Source organism: Anolis carolinensis, chromosome 2, assembly GCF_035594765.1.
Source record: "Anolis carolinensis isolate JA03-04 chromosome 2, rAnoCar3.1.pri, whole genome shotgun sequence".
In the NCBI taxonomy this organism is placed as follows: domain Eukaryota; kingdom Metazoa; phylum Chordata; class Lepidosauria; order Squamata; family Dactyloidae; genus Anolis; species Anolis carolinensis.
In genome coordinates this window covers 121,972,470-121,992,650 of record NC_085842.1, presented here as the reverse complement: position 1 = coordinate 121,992,650, position 20,181 = coordinate 121,972,470, and the positions used below count along the sequence as shown (strand labels likewise).

Sequence of the window (20,181 nt, the reverse complement as noted above, 5' to 3'; positions counted from 1 at the left end):
AATTTTTCAGCAATTTGAACACCATACAAAATTTCTCAAAATGTGAATTTCACAAACTCTATAGTCAAAGCCATTATATTCTTGTCTTGTTGAATAATTTTTCTTATTTTAGTTAAAGAAGGATAAATAATAAGAATAATTTGCAACTAAAAGATGTGAAGTTTTGCAACTGCTGAATATCTTTTTGGGAGATTAGATTCTATAATGAGAAGATATAACCTTCATTTTACAAAATCTGTTGCTATCTTGGGAAAAAACATCACTGAATAAGATTAGAAAATCCTTTCCCTTTTTGAAGCCATTACGGTTGCAAGCTGATTACTTGGCATATGCTTAATGATATCTTCATAGCTGGAAAACAATAATTTGTTACAGTTAAAAGAAATAAGTGAGACACCAAGTGAGAAAGCTCATATTTACTGCTGCATATTTAGTTTTAGATATCTGTGACTTAATGTCTCTTTTTGAAAAAAAGAGTCATTGTCTCAAGATATGTAGCTGTGCTTCCCATTCTTTTGAAAATAAAATTTTATTCATTTCGTGTCAAAAGCACTGCATAATAAATAAGTTTAAAAGTGATCAAATAAAGGAATGACAAACAGCTAAATAATTTTGGACCAAAAGCGGGCAACAGCAATCGCATTGTCCGTAGCTTTAAACAACTCCTCCTCCATGCATGAGGCAGGGCATTGTGGGCAAGCATACATATGAGTTGTTTGTTCAGCTCCACAGTCACACAAGGTGGAAGATTCCTCCAGGTAGTGCCATCTTACCAGGTTGTCTTTTGATCTGCCCACTCCACTTCTCAGTCTGTTTAGGGACTTCCAAATTGCCCATTCTTGGTTTGCCCCTGGAGGCAGACCCTCATGGGGGGCCATCCAGTTGGGATTGCCTGGTTTAGCTGCCCAGAGGGACACCCTTGCTGTTGTTGGGGGAACATCAAGAGGAGTGGTGGTTCTCATGAAGCCCTTCCTTGATTTGAGTCTGGTGGGAGGAGGCTGATAGTCATGCAGTGGGTGGCTTTCACAATGTTTGACCTTATTTCTCTCACATAGAATCATAGAATAGTAGAGTTGGAAGAGACCTCATGGGCCATCCAGTCCAACCCCCTGCCAAGAAGCAGGAAATCGCATTCAAAGCACCCCTGACAGACGGTCATCCAGCCTCTGTTTAAAAGCCTCCAAAGAAGGAGCCTCCACCACAGTCCGAGAGAGAGAATTCCACTGCCGAACAGCCCTCACAGTGAGGAAGTTCTTCCTGATGTTCAGGTAGAATCTCCTTTCCTGTAGTTTGAAGCCATTGTTCTGTGTCCTAGTCTGCGGGGCAGCAGAAAACAAGCTTGCTCCCTCCTCCCTATGACTTCCCCTCACATATTTGTACATGGCTATCATGTCTCCTCTCAGCCTTCTCTTCTGCAGGCTAAACATGCCCAGTTCTTTAAGCCTCTCCTCATAGGGCTTGTTCTCCAGACCCTTGATCATTTTAGTTGCCCTCCTCTGGACGCTTTCCAGCTTGTCAACATCTCCCTTCAACTGTGGTGCCCAGAATTGGATGCAGTATTCCAGGTGTGGTCTGACCAAGGCAGAATAGAGGGGGAGCATGACTTCCCTGGATCTAGACGCTATACCCCTATTAATGCAGGCCAAAATCCCGTTGACTTTCTTAGCAGCCGCATCACATTGCTGGCTCATGTTTAACTTGTTGTCCACGAGGACTCCAAGATCTTTTTCACATGTACTGCTGTCTAGCCAGGCGTCCCCCATTCTGTATCTTTGCATTCCATTTTTTCTGCCGAAGTGAAGTATCTTGCATTTGTCCCTGTTGAACTTCATTTTGTTAGTTTCGGCCCATCTCTCTAGTCTATTAGCAGCAACTTCCCATCGCACGTCAGGAGGGGCAATGCCAGCTAGCTTAAAATAAAATAAAATAAGAGGGCCTTATTCTCCTTTGGGAGAATAACTGTATTAAGGCTGAGCAAGACCTGACATGAGAGACCTCGAGCATGGTATTTTGTCATTTTATTCTTCTCTTCCCACATTTGGATTGAAAATATAAAATAGTTTTTTCATTCAATCACAGTGCTTTTTTCATGGCTCAAATTCCATGCCTCAAATGACTATTGCAATTCAACCTAGTGAGTCTAGTACCAGATTTGTGGTAGGATTTCAATCTTTGATCTAAATTGAGAATTGACTATATTTAGAACTTAAAAGACAAAGTCCAATGAGAGTATAGGTCCTATTCACAGATGCCTTACATCACACCTAGTTAGCACATTAGATAGCAGAATTTCTTTGGTATAGCCATTCGTAGTCCACTTGGCCACCACGCTCACCAAGAGATGCAACAAAAGCAAAACATTCCCATCACATGCACCAGCTGTGGCATGTTCCACTTTTTCACACAAAAACTAGACAACTACATCTGCTCCAAATGCAAACAGATGACTCTGATGGAGCAGAGGATCCAACAGCTCGAGCACCGTATTAAGACCCTTAAGGACATTCAGGCACTCGAGCTCTTCTTGGACACTGCACAACACACTGCTGTAGATCAGCAGCCTGCATCACACCAACATCACCAAGACCATGATCAGGAACCTTATGGGGAGATCAACTCAAAGGTAGACAACCCTCAGGCTTGGAAGGAGGTCACCCATAGAAGGAGACGCAGGACCAGGCAGCCTCCGCAGAACTCCTCTGCTCAGCTGCATTTACACAACAGATTTGAAATTCTTACATCATTAACATACAATCAGGAAACACATCTTGTGGAGGACCACAGTTTCTTAGATACCACTCAGTGGACCACCCTGGATCAATGCGCAGGGGATAGCCCTGACGGGGACAGTGCATCACCACAGTCACACTTATGTAATCATGCAAATGCTCCATCCCCAATCATAGACCAGGAGCAACAGGAACATCCTTGGGAGAGTAATGGGCTCTCGGATGTATCTCAATGGATTGTCATTGATGAATGCACTGGGGATGTTGAGGAGGAGGACAACACTTTACACCTACATGATTCACTTCAACAGGAACACTCTTCAGGGGACATACACACTGTCTTGCACAAAAGGGACCCTGTCAATCCTCAAAGGAAACAGGTCTTGGTAGTAGGTGACTCCCTCCTTAGAGGAACGGAAGCCATCATTTCCAGACCGGATGGGATGGCTCGAGAAACATGCTGCCTCCCGGGGGCAAAAATACACCATATCACTCAGAGGCTCAGCAGGCTCCTAAAGCCCCATCACCCTCCCCACCTTATGTTGATTCATGTAGGTACCAATGACACCGCTAGGCATACTTTTCAAAAGATCACAAATGATTTTCGAGCTCTGGGAACAAAGCTAAAACTGTATAATGTACATGTGATCTTTTCATCCCTCCTCCCTGTTGTAGGACACGGCTCTACAAGGGCTGGAAAAATAGTACAGGTCAATAACTGGCTCAGAAAATGGTGTCAAGAGGAGCATTTTGGCTTCCTTGACCATGGTCTACTCTTCCAAGAGGATGGACTACTGGCAAGCGATGGGGTGCATCTCACACAAGTAGGAAAACATCTTTTTGCACACAGACTCACAAACCTCATCAGGCGCACTTTAAACTAGATCCACTAGGGGAGGGGAACAACAGCCTGGCGAACACTATATTACCCACGACCACAGGGAACCGCCGAAAGGCTAAACGGAGGGCTGCACAAACACAGCAAGGACCAAGTACAGAGAGCACAATAATCCCAAATAAACAGTTCGAGGGGAGGTCACAGGGGCTTACATGTCTTTACACTAATGCTCAGAGCATGGGAAATAAGCAAGACGAACTCCAACTCCTAGCACAGCACCACACATACGATGTCATAGGCATCACTGAAACCTGGTGGGATGACTCCCATCACTGGAATTTAACCATTGAGGGCTATAACCTCTTTCACAGAAATAGAACAAAGGGGAGAGGAGGGGGAGTAGCTTTATATGTCAAAAACAGTTACGTTGCAGAAGAAATGCAAGACTGTAATCCGGGAAACCAGCTTGAAAGCATCTGGATAAGAATCAAGGGAACCGGGACTCAAAAAGATCTTGTCGTGGGTGTCTACTACAGACCTCCGAGTCAGGATGAAGGACTTGATGAAGCCTTCTGTCAACAGCTGACCAAACAGGCACAAAGAAGAGATATAGTAGTCATGGGCGATTTCAATTATCCCGATATCTGCTGGAAAACAAACTCAGCCAAGAGTACAAAGTCCAACAAATTCCTCACTTGCCTTGCAGATAATTTTATGGTCCAGAAGGTAGAAGAGGCAACAAGGGGATCAGCAACTCTTGATCTAATCTTAACAAATGTGGAAGACCTGATCAATACAGTTGAAGTGGTTGGATCCTTAGGGGCAAGTGACCATGTGCTCCTGCAGTTTGCAATACAAAGGAATGCTGAAACTAAGACAAGTCAAACACGCATTCTGGACTTTAAGAGAGCTGACTTCCAAAAAATGAAGGAATTACTGAGCGGCATTCCATGGATGCCGATATTAAAAAACAAGGGAGTTAAGGATGGATGGGAGTTTTTCAAAAGTGAAATACTCAAGGCGCAAATGCAAACAGTGCCAACAAAGAAGAAAAATAAGACAAGTGCAAAGAAGCCAGAATGGATGTCCAAAGAACTTCTAACTGAGCTAAAGCTCAAAAGTGACATGCACAAGAAGTGGAAAAGGGGAGAAATCACCAAAGAAGAATTCAAACGTATAGCCAACACCTGTAGGGAAAAGGTTCACAAGGCTAAAGCGCAAAATGAGCTCAGGCTTGCCAGGGACATAAAAAACAACAAAAAAGGCTTTTTTGTTTACGTTGGTAGAAAAAGGAAGAAAAAGGAGGCGATAGGGCCATTGCAAGGAGAAGATGGGGTGATGGCGACAGGGGACAGGGAAAAGGCAGAACTACTTAATGCCTTCTTTGCCTCGGTCTTCTCAGAAAAAGAAAGCCATCTTCAACCTCAGCAACACGGAATGGACGAAGGATTGGGGGAAATCCAACCCCAAATAGGGAAACAAGTTGTCCAGGAACACTTGGCCTCTCTAAACGAATTCAAGTCCCCAGGGCCAGATCAGCTACACCCAAGAGTACTGAAGGAACTAGCGGAAGTTATTTCAGAACCACTGGCAATTATCTTCGAGAGTTCTTGGAGAACGGGAGAAGTCCCAGCAGATTGGAGGAGGGCGAATGTGGTCCCTATCTTCAAGAAGGGAAAAAAGAACGACCCAAACAATTACCGTCCGGTCAGCCTCACATCAATACCAGGCAAAATTCTGGAAAAGATCATTAAGGAAGTGGTCTGCGAACACTTAGAAACAAATGCGGTCATTGCTAATAGTCAACACGGATTTACCAAAAACAAGTCATGCCAGACTAATCTGATCTCTTTTTTCGATAGAGTTACGAGTTGGGTCGATACAGGGAATGCTGTGGATGTAGCGTACCTGGATTTCAGTAAGGCCTTCGACAAAGTCCCCCACGACCTTCTGGCAAACAAACTAGTAAAATGTGGGCTAGACAAAACTACGGTTAGGTGGATCTGTAATTGGCTAAGCGAACGAATCCAAAGGGTGCTCACCAATGCGTCGTCTTCATCATGGAAAGAAGTGACAAGTGGAGTGCCGCAGGGCTCTGTCCTGGGCCCGGTTCTGTTCAACATCTTTATTAACGACTTAGACGAAGGGTTAGAAGGCACGATCATCAAGTTTGCAGACGACACAAAACTGGGAGGGATAGCTAACACTCCAGAAGACAGGAGCAGAATTCAAAACGATCTTGACAGACTAGAGAGATGGGCCAAAACTAACAAAATGAAGTTCAACAGGGACAAATGCAAGATACTTCACTTCGGCAGAAAAAATGGAAATCAAAGATACAGAATGGGGGACACCTGGCTTGACAGCAGTGTGTGCGAAAAAGACCTTGGAGTCCTCGTGGACAACAAGTTAAACATGAGCCAACAATGTGATGCGGCTGCTAAAAAAGCCAATGGGATTCTGGCCTGCATCAATAGGGGAATAGTGTCTAGATCCAGGGAAGTTATGCTCCCCCTCTATTCTGCCTTGGTCAGACCACACCTGGAATACTGTGTCCAATTTTGGGCACCACAGTTGAAGGGAGATGTTGACAAGCTGGAAAGCGTCCAGAGGAGGGCGACTAAAATGATTAAGGGTCTGGAGAACAAGCCCTATGAGGAGCGGCTTAAAGAGCTGGGCATGTTTAGCCTGCAGAAGAGAAGGCTGAGAGGAGACATGATCACCATGTACAAATATGTGAGGGGAAGTCATAGGGAGGAGGGAGCAAGCTTGTTTTCTGCTGCCCTGCAGACTAGGACACGGAACAATGGCTTCAAACTACAGGAAAGGAGATTCCACCTGAACATCAGGAAGAACTTCCTCACTGTGAGAGCTGTTCGACAGTGGAACTCTCTCCCCGGGGCCGTGGTGGAGGCTCCTTCCTTGGAGGCTTTTAAGCAGAGGCTGGATGGCCATCTGTCGGGGGTGCTTTGAATATGATTTCCTGCTTCTTAGCAGGGGGTTGGACTAGATGGCCCATGTGGTCTCTTCCAACTCTACTATTCTATGATTCTATGATTCTATGAGTTGTAGGATTTTGCTCCATTCATATATGTAGGTTATTCAAATATACTTCTGCTGTCTATACTATTTTGAAATTGTAATAGTCCAAGAACACTGCAATTTACACTGTGGCTGACATCTTAGCAATTCCATGTTTTCCATTTCCTAGCAATATATTAGACCTGTAAAGCTCTAGTATATTGCTTGTTAATGGAGAAAGAAGGGGGGAGGATTCAAATGGAGAAGCAGTTTGTGTCACCTTACTTGTGTATATTGGGGGGGGGGGGGTACAGATGGAGTACAGGATTTGAGAACAGCCAGATTCCATGGTCTGAATTTCCTCCCTATCCATTCTCTGGTAGAAAAGAGCATCAGGAGCTCCTCCTGGAACTTACTGTTACTAGATGTGGGAAGTTTAAGGTCATAGCACAAGGCAACACAATAGCCCTCAGGACATGAAACAGGATGCTGCCTGCCATTTGATGCCATACAATAGACAGTGAAAATACAAATACATAATAAATTAAATGCAGATAATTAAAACGACAATTTATCTTAACTAAACGTGAAGAAAATCAGTAAAATACACATGACAACAGGAGATTAAAAGGAGATTAAAAACCTCTTAGAGGGCGAGACATTAAGAGGTAATAGTGATAAAGTAAAATTAGAGAACACAACAAAGAGGAATACCTATCGGGGGGGGGGGGGGGGCTGAGTCTGAATGAGAGAGGATCAACCCTAGCAAACTTTTTCTATTGTTATCCCAATACCCCCATGCATATGGGATATATTAAACATGGTGATCGGATCATGATATGAATAAACGTAACAGTTTAAATAATACCAGTAAGGCCTTCTCACGGACCACCCTGAGAATTTTGGGGGGAGGGGCTGAAGTCCCTCACACACACACACACACACCCAGCTACATGCCTGCACGGAGAAGATTGGAAGTTAATTCATTTTTTCTCTTTATCTTTCTTTCCTTCCTTTTTCTTCTTTTCCTTTTCTTTTTCTGTTCTGTCTTTTTACGTGCCTTTTCCATTTTTACCAGTTTATTTTTTATAATTTATTTTAAAGTATTATTATCTGAGCAAGGTACAGAGGGGTTAAAAATATCCACTGTTCTGGAGGATATAAAAGAGTAGGCAGAGTATCACAGGTCTCAGAAATTAGCTGAGAAATGATCAATAATCAATCACCAACTGAGATCTCAAAATATAAAGACCTCAACATTGTGACATTTTACATCAGGCAACATTGTTATCTAGTTTCAGTCTAAGGCCTGTTCGTTTTGTCATGGAACCTGACGTTGCTGCTTCTCAGTTTATTACTCAGGGACTCCTGACTTCAACTTCGGATAATCTGACTCTCATTCCTTGCATCTTTGTTTGTCTGAAATCCGTGCTAATGACTCGAGTCTGAATTTTTGCATATTCTGATGCTTTCTAAGAAGTCTTTTAATTGGTATTTATGATCCCAGACTGTTGAAATTGGCTATCTTATCCATTTCCGTGAATTTGTTTTGATTTTTTAAAAAAACTATAAACAAGACCAACCCTATCATTATACACAATAAAACAACCTCCTCAAGAAGCAGATATTGGACATCATGAAATGAAAATAAAATGGTAATTATTTGCTTTTTAGTTACCAGCAGCAGGTCGTTGTGGAATGTTCTGCTTCATGTGCAATAGTGACTTTACTGACTTTGGGTACTGTTTAATTTGAATTTGAATGAGTGATAGGGAGCACCATTGGATGCTCTGCTTCTGGGAATAAAATACCTTAGCCCAACTTTTCCTATGAGAATCAATATAAACTAATCCCACAAGGTTCTTGGAGATTGGTTTGAACATGTTCACTTTGAAGTATTTCTTTTTTTTCCCCAAATGAGAGCATTTTAGAGGACACTAGAATAAAGGAAGATTTTTTCCTGCATTAAAATATGATTTATATAAGTTAGCTAGCAAGACAATGTAGGATATTCTCAGTAAACAGTATTACATATACATAAATAGCCTATATCAAAACCTAAGACAAACTGACCTGAATCACCCAAAAGGCTTGCCCACTCCTCTTCTCATATGGACTACCCAGAAATCACACAAGGAGGAATTACAGCCCTGCAACAACACATTCCTGCTTCTGTCCCTTGATATTCAGAGGAATGGTACTTCTAGTCCCAAAAGCAAAATGAAGTTGACTTTCTGTATTCATGGATTCCACCATTCAAATCTTGAATTGTTTTTTTTTTAAATTCCAAACCTTGATTTTGCCATTTTATATAAGGGACACCATTTTACTACTTCATCATCATATATAATAGGGCTTTAACATCTGTGGATTTTGATATCATGTGTGTCTGTGTGTGTCCTAGAACCAAGCTCCAGCAAATACCAAGGCCCCCATGAATAGACACAGATAGACCTCTCTATTATCCTTTCATCCCTATCACTGTCATAATTCCATCTTTAAGATATGGGAATGTAGACATGCCAGTGCTTTCCTATGTGTCTGAGCTGTGCTTCATTTAGAAACAGCATCTTAATTGCACAGTAATCAGCAGGATTCAGGTGCCCTTTTTCCTGTGCCACCTACACTGTAGACAGGCAGAGGGACAACCAGTCTGATCTCTGTGCACTGCTCATGCCACCTGCCAAATGATTAGCAGATGAACTGAAGCCTTCGGCTAGTCAAAGCCCCTCTGGCTCTAAAGACTGACTTTGGCTTCTCCTTTGTCAGAGGAACCTGTCTCACAGTGCAGGTTGAGCTGCCACAGAACCACTTTCTGACAAAAGGTCTATTGATGTGCTCTAAGACATTGTAGGTTACTTTAAAATACTTCCACCACCTGCATAATTTGCATTATTCTGTTCTGCATTGCCATCCCTCTTTTCCCTTTCTGACATATTTAACAAAATTTCCACTTTTAAAATGGCATTAATATTGCTGACAACATAGATGCTTCAATTAGGCTGTCTTTGAATAGAAGCCAGAGTGTGTTCACTGTCCCCTTTATGGAATCATATGGAAGGAGATTTTGACATTCATTAGAATGAGAGCTAAGATGTATTTAAATGTGGCTTTCTGTTTATATTGCTGACTTCCTTTTACATTTTCTTAGGAAGGGCTGTACGCACAATCTTTTAGGTTTTTCTACTTACTGGGCTACTCTGCAATGCAAAAGTTCCTTGTGAATATTTTGGATGAAGATTCTTCTACTGTGCTAATGATTTGAAAAAAAATAAATATACAAACAAATGTGGTTAGGTTAACCATAAGGTTATTTAACTGTCAGAGTGTGCATAATTACCCCATAGTGTCACTTTTGAGTACAGTGGAGTTCTTCAATGAGCATTTTCAAACTCACCAGAATCCATTAGATGGCCATTTGGTGCCAATGAAAAAAAAAAGATCAGTACAATGTATGTGGCCTTTTAAGTAAGTCTTCATGTTCTTGAAGCTATTATTTTCCACAATAATAGGTTTCTTGCTGATTCTTTGTCATATAACTGGAACAACAGGTGGCCAATTGCTTGCCTAGCAAGAAAGAGTCAAATATTCTTGGACTTTTTTTTTTTTTTTTGCTGATTTAGTAAGGAAGTGCCTGCTGATTTGGTTGTCATGTCTGGTTGTATTGGCAGAGGATAATTCATTTTTTCCTATTTTATATTGCTTTTTTCTCCCAGAGTGGTCCCTGAGGCAACTTGTGTTGAATCTAAGGAAGAAGAACATAAAAGTAGCCATTCACAATGGTCATTCCCTTTCTACTTTTGGCAATTGTCAGAATTTTTAAAATAATAATTTACTGAAGTGTTATCAGATCTTTGCATTTTGTGACTTCTAGTGACATTCAATAATTATCATTTTTTTGAAAAATATATTATATTTTACATTAGCTAATTTAATTTGCTTTATTATTTATTCCTAGCAAAATAGGGATATAGTCAATGCATGGAGGAAGAAGTTGGATTGTAACAACATATTTAAATCTGGTGGTGCATTTTATACTCAACACATGTCATACCAAGGAGCAATATAACAAGCAATGAACAATGACAGATAAATATGCAAATAAACTGTCTCATATCATTTGCTAAAACCTTGTGACAACAAATCACTGTTTATTTGGTGCCTAGTTTCTTGGGAGCTTAGAAACTTATTTTTGGACTACTGTTCCCAGATTTCCCCAGCCACTGGCTATGGTGGTTAGGGAATTATGACATTATTATGATTTAAGATAAAAGTAGTTTTGTATTAAATGATAATAGTGTTAATTGGCAATGGATATATTTTGTTGGCTGTGTTCCATGGCTATAATGCTGTCACAGAATAGATCATCTCAAACATAGGTCTCTCAAACATATTTTCTAACATTTGGGGACATCAGGTGAGAGCTCCATCTGATAAATTATATTGTGTCTTGATGTAATAAGCAGAATGTATAAGCTCACTTACAGCAAGGGCATTTCATTTCTTACCTCACTAGACTTCGAAATCGGAATTCTGCATTGTATTATGCTTATGGTAGAGAACCCTGCCTATGCGAACTACTGAAGTATCATAGAATGATCAGATATTTGGGGAACTAATCTGTTTAGTTTCTGTGAGAGAAGGGATAGTTGTCATTTTTGGCTGTCATTAAAAGCTCCAACTGAGCCAGGGTGAGGCATGGGTTGAACTCCTAGGGTGTATGGACAATAGAGGCATTCCCCCTATGCAGCCATATAAACTCCAGAAAGGAGGAATGTCATAAAAGAAGGAAGACTGAAAACATAGACATAGAGAGAAAAGAACTAGGCACAAAGCAGAGTCTTCATGGTGCTTAAGAAGAGGATGCGTGTTATGTCTAACCATCTTTTTTTATACTCAAATAGGGTGTTGGGGCACATCGGGAAATTCTGATTTCTTGCTCCTAGAACTTTTGCCTCTTGTAATTTCTGTATGATACTACAGCTGCATGTTCACTAATTTAACAGGGTAATTTCAACCAGTTTTTTCAGTAAATGTTTTTAGCCTTATGGAATATTCTAGGCCACAGAGATAAAGAAAATCATAAAAATTGTAGGTTAACTACCTTCCAAAATTCACGATTAGCTTTCAAGATGCAATAACCTTTCTTTTTATGACTGGAGAGAGCTATCACTGAAAACCTATGATGTGAAAATGTAAACATTGCCTCATAGTGACTTTAGCACATCAGAAGTGGTCATGGGAATTGACTCTCATGTAGGCCTGAAGAAGCTAACTTGCATATTATCCTGCTCTATTTGCTCTCCAGGAGTCAGGAAGTTGTTTTCTTTCCTGGATGTCTGAGCAATAAGAGCATGCATGGTGAGCTGCGTATAACCAGGGTTCTCCCCCCATTTTCTCATTTCTCTCAGCAAGTAGGTCTACTGATTTTCCATAATGGAACATGTGAAAGTCCAAAGCAATAACATTTGTGAGTATTTATTTTCAATGGTAATTGCTGTGACAAAAATAAACACATTTAATAGCACAATGTCTAGGTTGGATTGGAATTTGCAAGTATGAGTTTGCTCTTGACTAGTGGCTGCTTTCATTTCATTCTCCTTTGAGCTGGTGTAGTATAAAAAATTGAAAAGAGTTAGACCTGATGGTTGCTTGGACAATATGAACTTTAGGTACTAGTTTGTTTTAACAGCTAATTTTCTGTGGTTGTTGAGAGAGTTTTTCCTCTTGCTATTCTTTGTATTCATATCTTTGATTGTTCTTAATGATGAGGCAAGTATCAGAAAAGCCAGAGATCTCAAAGAGCAGCGTCCTCTCACCTAAGTCAGTCCTAAAACAAATCAGGTCCATCTTCTGGTCAAACTAGGCATGAGTCAAACCGGATTAATTCCATCCTCCTGTCTACAACATTTTCTTGTTTCCCCCACCCCTCAATTCTCCTCCGCCTTACAAAGGAGAAAAGAACTTACTTAGAGAAAGCTGCAGAAAACATTCTTCCATTCTGCTAGATTTCCTCTTGTCAGTAAATAAGAAAATTTTCATAGTGGGATAAGGAAGAGCAACCGTCAGCAGAGGATTCTGTTGACAGTCATTGTGGCCCTTCTTCTAGGTTGTTCATTCCATACATGGCTCATTAACCAAAATATTGATGGGTTTCATCTGTGGGAAGAAAATATAAGGGAAAAAAGTATCCAGGGATGTTGATCTAGGTTATTGTCACTATCTCTTTCCCAAGGGGAGTGTGTAGGGAAAAACAAAAAAATATTTTTGGAGAAACATTTTTCCATCTCCCAAGAACATTTTTCCAATGTGAAAAAGTGAATTTAAGGGAAAATTAGGGAGGGAAAACTTGGATGAAATATTTCCTCTTTTGGAATCAGCAAAAATATTCTGTAGACAAATTTTAGGCACTGTGGATGTCTAAATTCAAATAATGTCCTACATGCAAACACACGGTATTAGGACAATTTTTAGACTTAACATACAAAATTCCTCTGTGTGCATAAGACATATAGGATGCTGAGATACAACACGTACATTTATTTTCAGTAGATGTTACAATTTTCATGGTAGGAAGACTAATTATTTGTGATATTACCACTGTTAGGTATATTTAGTACTGAGTCAAAATTTCTATCCAAGTATGTAAGATTGTGTCAATTTCTATGCAAATATTTTTTTTATTATTATAAAAATTTTGATTTGAATTTATTATTTTTTCTATTTATCAGATTGCAGAAACAAAGATATATTACTTGCTGCCTCTCAAAAATTTCTGTCGAAATTTTATTGCATGGATTGAGGCTTTCATAGGTATACATTCAAGAAATATACAAAATAACATAGGATTTCTATAAGTTATAAATGTAGTCATTTCTTTGAAAGTCACAAATCTTTCCCAAAATTTCTTCTCATCACCTCCCAAAAGAGGAAAGCAAGGATTTTTTTCAGCTTCAACTTTTCTAGAAATTGTTATGATTCTCTACTCCAGGCAAACTTTTTTATTTGTAGGAAATGTGAGCTAGAAAAAGTGCAAGAGGGTAGTGGCTAAATTGTGCCTTAAGGCTTTCATAGAAATCACTTGAAAATCCCTCCATTTTTAATAAGAAAGCTTGTTTTTTTCACTTTTATTTCACATACAAAATTTCAGCACAGACAGAATGCATAAAAATCTGTCCACTACATGGCATTTAATTTTAATAACAATAAAAACAAAAACACATTATCACTGGTAACATGTAATTTAGATTAGATTAGAAAAAATGTAATTGATATTCAGTTATTAGGAACTCTAATTGCAATGACATGACATAACTAGGTGAGTGACTAAAACATAAGAACTATACAATGGGCCTCGATTTCTGATGGGAGTTGATTACAAGATTCTCACCCCTATGGATCCTAAAATCTGTGGGTGCTCCAGTTTCATTATATACAATAGTGTAATAGAATGGTGTCCCTTATATAAAAGTCACAATTAAGGGTTGTGTTTAGGTTTTTGGGGGGAGAGGGGGATTGTTTCAAGTCATGGATGGCTGAATCCATGGATGCAGAATCTGTGGATACAGAGCACCGAATATACTAGAACTGACCAAATAGAATCATAGAGTTGGAAGAGACCTCATGGGCTATCCAGTCCAATCCCCAGCTAAGAAACATACGATTTCTGATGGTTAACCTACTACATAGTCACCGTGACTAGAGGTGGGAAGAATATTTTAATATTAAAATAGAAAAATTAAAATACTTCTACAGTATCAGGAAAATCCAGTGAAGTGAAGTGTGGTCAAATCTCTGATCCTGATGAGAAGCCACTTTTACATTTTACCTCCAAATAGTCCAGGAGGATTACCCTCTCCTGAGACTCTCAGTTTGCTTGCCCCCATATGTAGTGGCAGGAAACAATCAAGGGTGTTCTGAAAGCCAGAAGATGTTATACAATGCTATGCAATAGACGTTTCTGGGAGTTCTTTTAGAGGATCTTAATAATAATAATAATAATAATAATAATAATAATAATAATAATAATAATAATAATACTTTATTTATACCCCACCACCATCTTCCCGTGGGGACTCGGGGCGGCTTACATGAGGCAGAGGCCCAAACAACATAAGGACAAAATATAAGCAACATAATACAATCACAATATGAAATAGATAAAACAGTAATACAATATATCAATTAAAACAACAATACAGGATAAAAAAAATACATTAAAAACACATAAATGGTAAGACCGTAATAAATACAGGATAGATTATTAAAAACCCTCTGGGGCTGATTAATTAATGACTGTATCTCCGAAGGCCTGCTGAAACATCCAAGATTTCAGTTGTTTCCTGAAGGAAGGTAGAGAGGTAGCCAACCTTATCTCCCTGGGGAGGGAGTTCCAGAGTCGGGGGGCCACGGCCGAGAAGGCCCTATCTCTCGTCCCCACGAAACGCAGTTGTGAGGAGGGCGGAAGCGAGAGAAGGGCCTCCCTGGAAGATCTCGGCGACTGGGTGGGTTCATAGGGGACGACGCGATCATGAAGATAGGCAGGTCCCGAACCGTTTAGAGCTTTATAGGTAATAACCTGCACCTTAAATTGGGCCCAGAATATAATCGGCAGCCAGTGGAGCTGCTTAAACAGGGGGGTTGACCTCTCCCTATAAGCAGCTCCAGTTAGTAATCTGGCTGCCGACCGTTGTACCAACTGCAATTTCCGGACCGTCTTCAAGGGCAGCCCCACGTAGAGTGCATTACAGTAATCCATCCTTGAGGTAACCAGAGCATGGACCACCATGGCCAAGTCAGACTTCCTGAGGTACGGTCGCAATTGGCGCACTAGCTTTAGCTGTGCAAAGGCCCTCCCGGCCACCGCCGACACCTGAGCATCAAGTGACAGCGATGAGTCCAGGAGGACCCCCAAGCTGCAGACCTGTGCCTTCAGGGGGAGTGTGACCCCATCAAGCACAGGTAGCCACCCTAAGCCCCGATCGGCCTTACGACTGGCCTGGAGGACCTCTGTCTTGTCAGGATTGAGCTTCAGCTTGTTGGCCCTCATCCAACCCATTACAGCAGCCAGGCACTGGTCTAGGATCCGAGGGGCTTCCTTGGAAGTAGGTGGAAAGGAGTAGTGGAGTTGAGTGTCATCTGCATAGAGATGGCACCGAACTTCAAAACCCTGGATGACCTCGCCCAGCGGTTTCATGTAGATGTTAAAAAGCATGGGGGAAAGAATAGAACCTTGCGGGACCCCACAGGTCAAAGGCCAGGGGTCCGAGCAGGTGTCCCCCAGCTTCACCATCTGGGTGCGACCCTCCAGGAAGGACTGGAGCCACTGTAGAGCAGTGCCCCCAAGGCCCATTCCCGAGAGCCGCCCCAGAAGGATACCATGGTCGATGGTATCGAAAGCCGCTGAGATGTCCAGGAGAACCAACAGGGACACACTCCCCCTGTCAAGTTCTCTGCGGAGGTCATCCACCAAGGTGACCAAAGCCGTCTCAGTGCCATGACCAAGCCTGAAGCCAGACTGGAATGGGTCAAGATAATCGGTGTCATCCAAGAATCCCTGGAGTTGAGAGGCCACCACTCGCTCTAGAACCTTGCCTAAAAATGGAAGGTTTGAAATTGGTCGGTAGTTATATAGAATCGAGGAATCAAGGGATGCCTTTTTTAGAATCGGTCTAATAGTTGCCTGTTTCAGGCTAGATGGAAATTGCCCTTGTTCCAATGAGGTATTGATAATCCTCAAAAACCAATAGACCCCCCCCCCCCCCGGCAAGCTTTATAAGCCAAGTAGGACAAGGGTCTAGAGCACATGTGGTTGGTCTCATCGCTCCAAGGATCTTGTCCACGTCATCAGGCCGAACAAGCTGAAACGAATCCATCAAAGTTGACTCGACAGATGCACTAGGTACCTCAATTGGAGCTGTAACAAAATTGGCATCCAAGTAGTAGTAGTCATATGCCAAGAGGCCTTCTCAGCCTTCTCTTAGTAGTCATGTACCAAGAGGCCTTCTCAGTGAACTCTTAAACTTTAGAACCCCTTTCCTAGGAAGGCCAGAATGACCCATTTCCTATTGTCCTTCCATCTGCAAGCTAAAGGCTTTTTATTCAAAAAGGCTTTTAAAACATAAAACATTTCAAGAAGGAACTACCTGGTACTTCGTTATTTTAACAGAACTCTTTTAGGGTGCTTTTTCTTTTGTAAAATTTAATTTCACTCTTTTACTCAGATATGATTTTTTAAAAATAGTGTTAATAACATAATTCCATCTTAATATTTATTTGTTTTTAATTGTATTGTTCTTTTACAAAGAACAATTCTCCCCAATGCAAGCAGCTTTGGGGAGAATGCAAAATATATTTAATTCTGTGCAGAAAAATGTATTTTTTCACGTGGGGGAAAGTGTATTTTCCTAAAGATACTTCCTGAAGCACAAACTGTGATTGGGAATTGCACAGAAGTCTCAATGTATCCATCCAGCAGGAAGAATATTGCAGAAGTTGTTTGTGCTTGCCTGTAAAAATTAAAAACTCAAAGATATACACCCCTATTCTGTATCCTGCTACATAATTCATGCTTCAGTGAAATCCTGTTGTGGTTACTGCAAAGTGCTCTGCAAGACACTGGACTTGAACATGAAGGGGAAGATGCAACTGATGCAGAATTATGTGCTCCAGAGAATATTGCTATCTTTATCTTTGTTCATCTTCATAGTCTATCAAGTAGTTTCTAGATCCAATTTTAACCCAGATTATTACCTTTTGGCCTGACAATAGACCTACATTTCAAAATGAAAGTTTTCACCATATTTCCTGTCCTCTTATGTTGAAGCAGACTGATTATTTTAGATGTTTCCTTTGTTTTACTTAATGAGGTTTTATATATCAGTCAGATTCTCTGAGGTTCATATACTTTTTTCTGTACAACATCCACAAACCATGGTTTATCAGACCACTAGTCAATGGAGGACAGAATGGTTGTTTTTCAGGACTGATAACAGTTTACATACAAAACCCTTCCAAATATGACCTGTGTTTTGATGTACATCTGGTTCTATAATTCTCCTTGAACGTAATACTGATGCTAACTCAACTCATGATTGTAGAAGAGATTGAACAGTCATTTCAAACATAGTATTTACCATATATACTCAAGTATAATTTGACCTCATGTATAAGTTGCGGTTGGGCCAAAATTATCGATTTTGATATGACCTATGGATAAGAGTCATTCCATGGAGAGAGGAAAGCATCAATACTACTTAGGGATCAGCTGTCCCTAGCTGCTGCCACCATATTTTCTATCCCAGGCATTCAGGAAGGCCAGAAGCAGTACCCTGGTGGAGAAAGTTCATTCTTCTTTTAGGTTCTCCACTCTACTCAGGGAGGGGGTGGTTCCTCTTTTGATAACAGTTAAGGTAGAGTGCTCCCATTGCTCCATGTATAAATCAATCCAGGTTTGAGGGGCTGATTTTTTGACTAAAATTTCTTGACTTATACGTGGGTATATAGGGTAAATATAGGTACTTCTTCCATTAATAAATAGCTATTGTAAGGAAAATAATTGTGATTTTTTTTAAAAAAAAAATCTTATTCTGTTACAACTAACTTCTTATCTTCATTCATCAAGCATCAGACCCATCAAGATATATCTTGATAACAGGATGATGCTGCAAAGACATTATCAGGAGAATCTCACCTCCTCTCTTGAAATGCCTTGTCAACATTGCTAATCATAATGTCTTGAATATGATGCAAAGGGGAGAGTCAGTACCAGTTGATAACAGGTATTTTGATTCAGCCCCAGGTGTAATCATATGTTCTGACAAACAATTTCAATGTTGCTATTTGTGGTTTGTTTCATTACATTCATTGCTGAACTTTGACCCCTCTGTCCTCTTTCCCAGGTCGTCCCATTCCACCTACATCCTCGTCTAGCCTTCTTCCATCTGCTCAGCTGCCCAGTTCCCATAATCCACCACCAGTTAGCTGCCAGATGCCCTTGCTAGACAGCAATACTTCCCATCAAATCATGGATACCAACCCTGATGAGGAGTTCTCCCCAAATTCATACCTGCTAAGAGCATGCTCAGGGCCACAACAGACTTCCAGCAGTGGTAAGGAAATGTTATACATGTAGCATTTGATATATAGAATTCTTACTTCAAATGGACTAAATCCAATTGTCATTAAAGCCATGGCTTGAACAGAACATGATGGGAAATGGGCATACCTTTGTCACTGTTATTTACTGAGATTTTTTAAATTTTTATTTAGATTACTAATATGAGAAATTAAATATTTGTATGATGTTTAATTCATAGGTTTTATTTTAGAGTATTTCTTTTCAATTAGTAGTTATCTGTACAAAATTGCAACCATGAATGCATTTCATTATTTGATGAAAATCCTCATGTATTTGTAGTCGAAATATATCCAAGAGGTATTGCACTGCTTTGCATTTTTATAGAATAATACTTTGGCTTTTTAAATGCAAAATATTAAGCTGGTCCTATTATTGTGTTTTTTACTATTCCCATACCACAACTAATCCTAACTTTTCTGTCTATGTATCGGTGATGTTCGCTGAAACAGACTTCACACACACACACACACACACACACACACACGAGAGAGAGAGAGAGAGAGAATGTATGTATGTTCTATGGTGTGTAAATTTAAAGTTTTTTTTTCCGTGTCAGGAGCAACCGGAGTTGCTTCTGGAGTGAGAGAATTGGCCGTCTGCAAGGACGTTGCCCAGGGGACGCCCGGATGTTTTTTGATGTTTTTACCATCCTTGTGGGAGGCTTCTCTCATGTCCCCACATGGAGCTGGAGCTGATAGAGGGAGCTCATCCGTGCTGTCCCCGGGTGGGATTCGAACCTGGCAGCCTTCAGGTCAGCAACCCAACCTTCAAGTCACGAGGCTTTTATCCCCTTGGCCACCGGAGGCTCCTAAATTTAAAGTAAGATCGTATCATGTTTAGGAAAGAGTGCTGACTCTGTGACATGAATTAACAGATGTTTGGAACGGTACGGTTTTCCACTTGCAGCCTGATTTGCAGGCTGGGTCATTCCTCATTTACTTTGTTGGCCAGCAGTTTCTTTCAGGCACTGGCAAATTAGGTTTATCTGGGAATCCCATGGGGAAGCCATGACAAGTTGTACTCAGAGGTATACACAATCATTTCAATTTCCCAAGTTTCAGTTGCAAAGCAAATTGAAAATATTCTACATGCTGTGTGAAGAAATGTTCCGAATCTCCTATCAACCATTTTCAATAGAGGAATCTGAGTTTTGGATTTATAAGTGATGGAGAAAGATTTGTGTGTATAAATCTGTCATGCTCATCTTTATCTAAAGAGCAATAATCGCTGTAGTCCTTTTCTCCTGGGGAAAGCTGTGGTCATTTTAATATTCTGCCTCCCCAACAATTTGCAGGTCTACAGTTATGCTTTGTTTTTTAATATGGGAAAGAAAAATGGACATTGGTATGTCACCTTTCATAAAATTCTCAAGTGATTAAAATAAGTCACAATGCATAAGCAACAAAATATCAAAGAAATAAAAGATTTGCAAAACAAAATTATCTGTACCTGCC

General features: G+C 40.6%; 1 protein-coding gene across 17 annotated transcripts in view; it reads left to right on the top strand.

The window, feature by feature from the left end:
- Positions 1-20,181, top strand: part of tenm2 (teneurin transmembrane protein 2) — a 1,150,537-nt gene that overhangs the window by 728,836 nt on the left and 401,520 nt on the right. For 14 of the 17 annotated variants that reach the window (XM_062973906.1, XM_062973900.1, XM_062973903.1 and 11 more), the window contains one exon: positions 18,489-18,698. The exons of the other annotated variants lie outside the window; for them this stretch is intronic. In XM_062973906.1, coding sequence (XP_062829976.1) covers positions 18,489-18,698 — 210 coding nt within the window. The remainder of the gene's footprint in view (positions 1-18,488; positions 18,699-20,181) is intronic. 17 annotated transcript variants of the gene reach the window in all.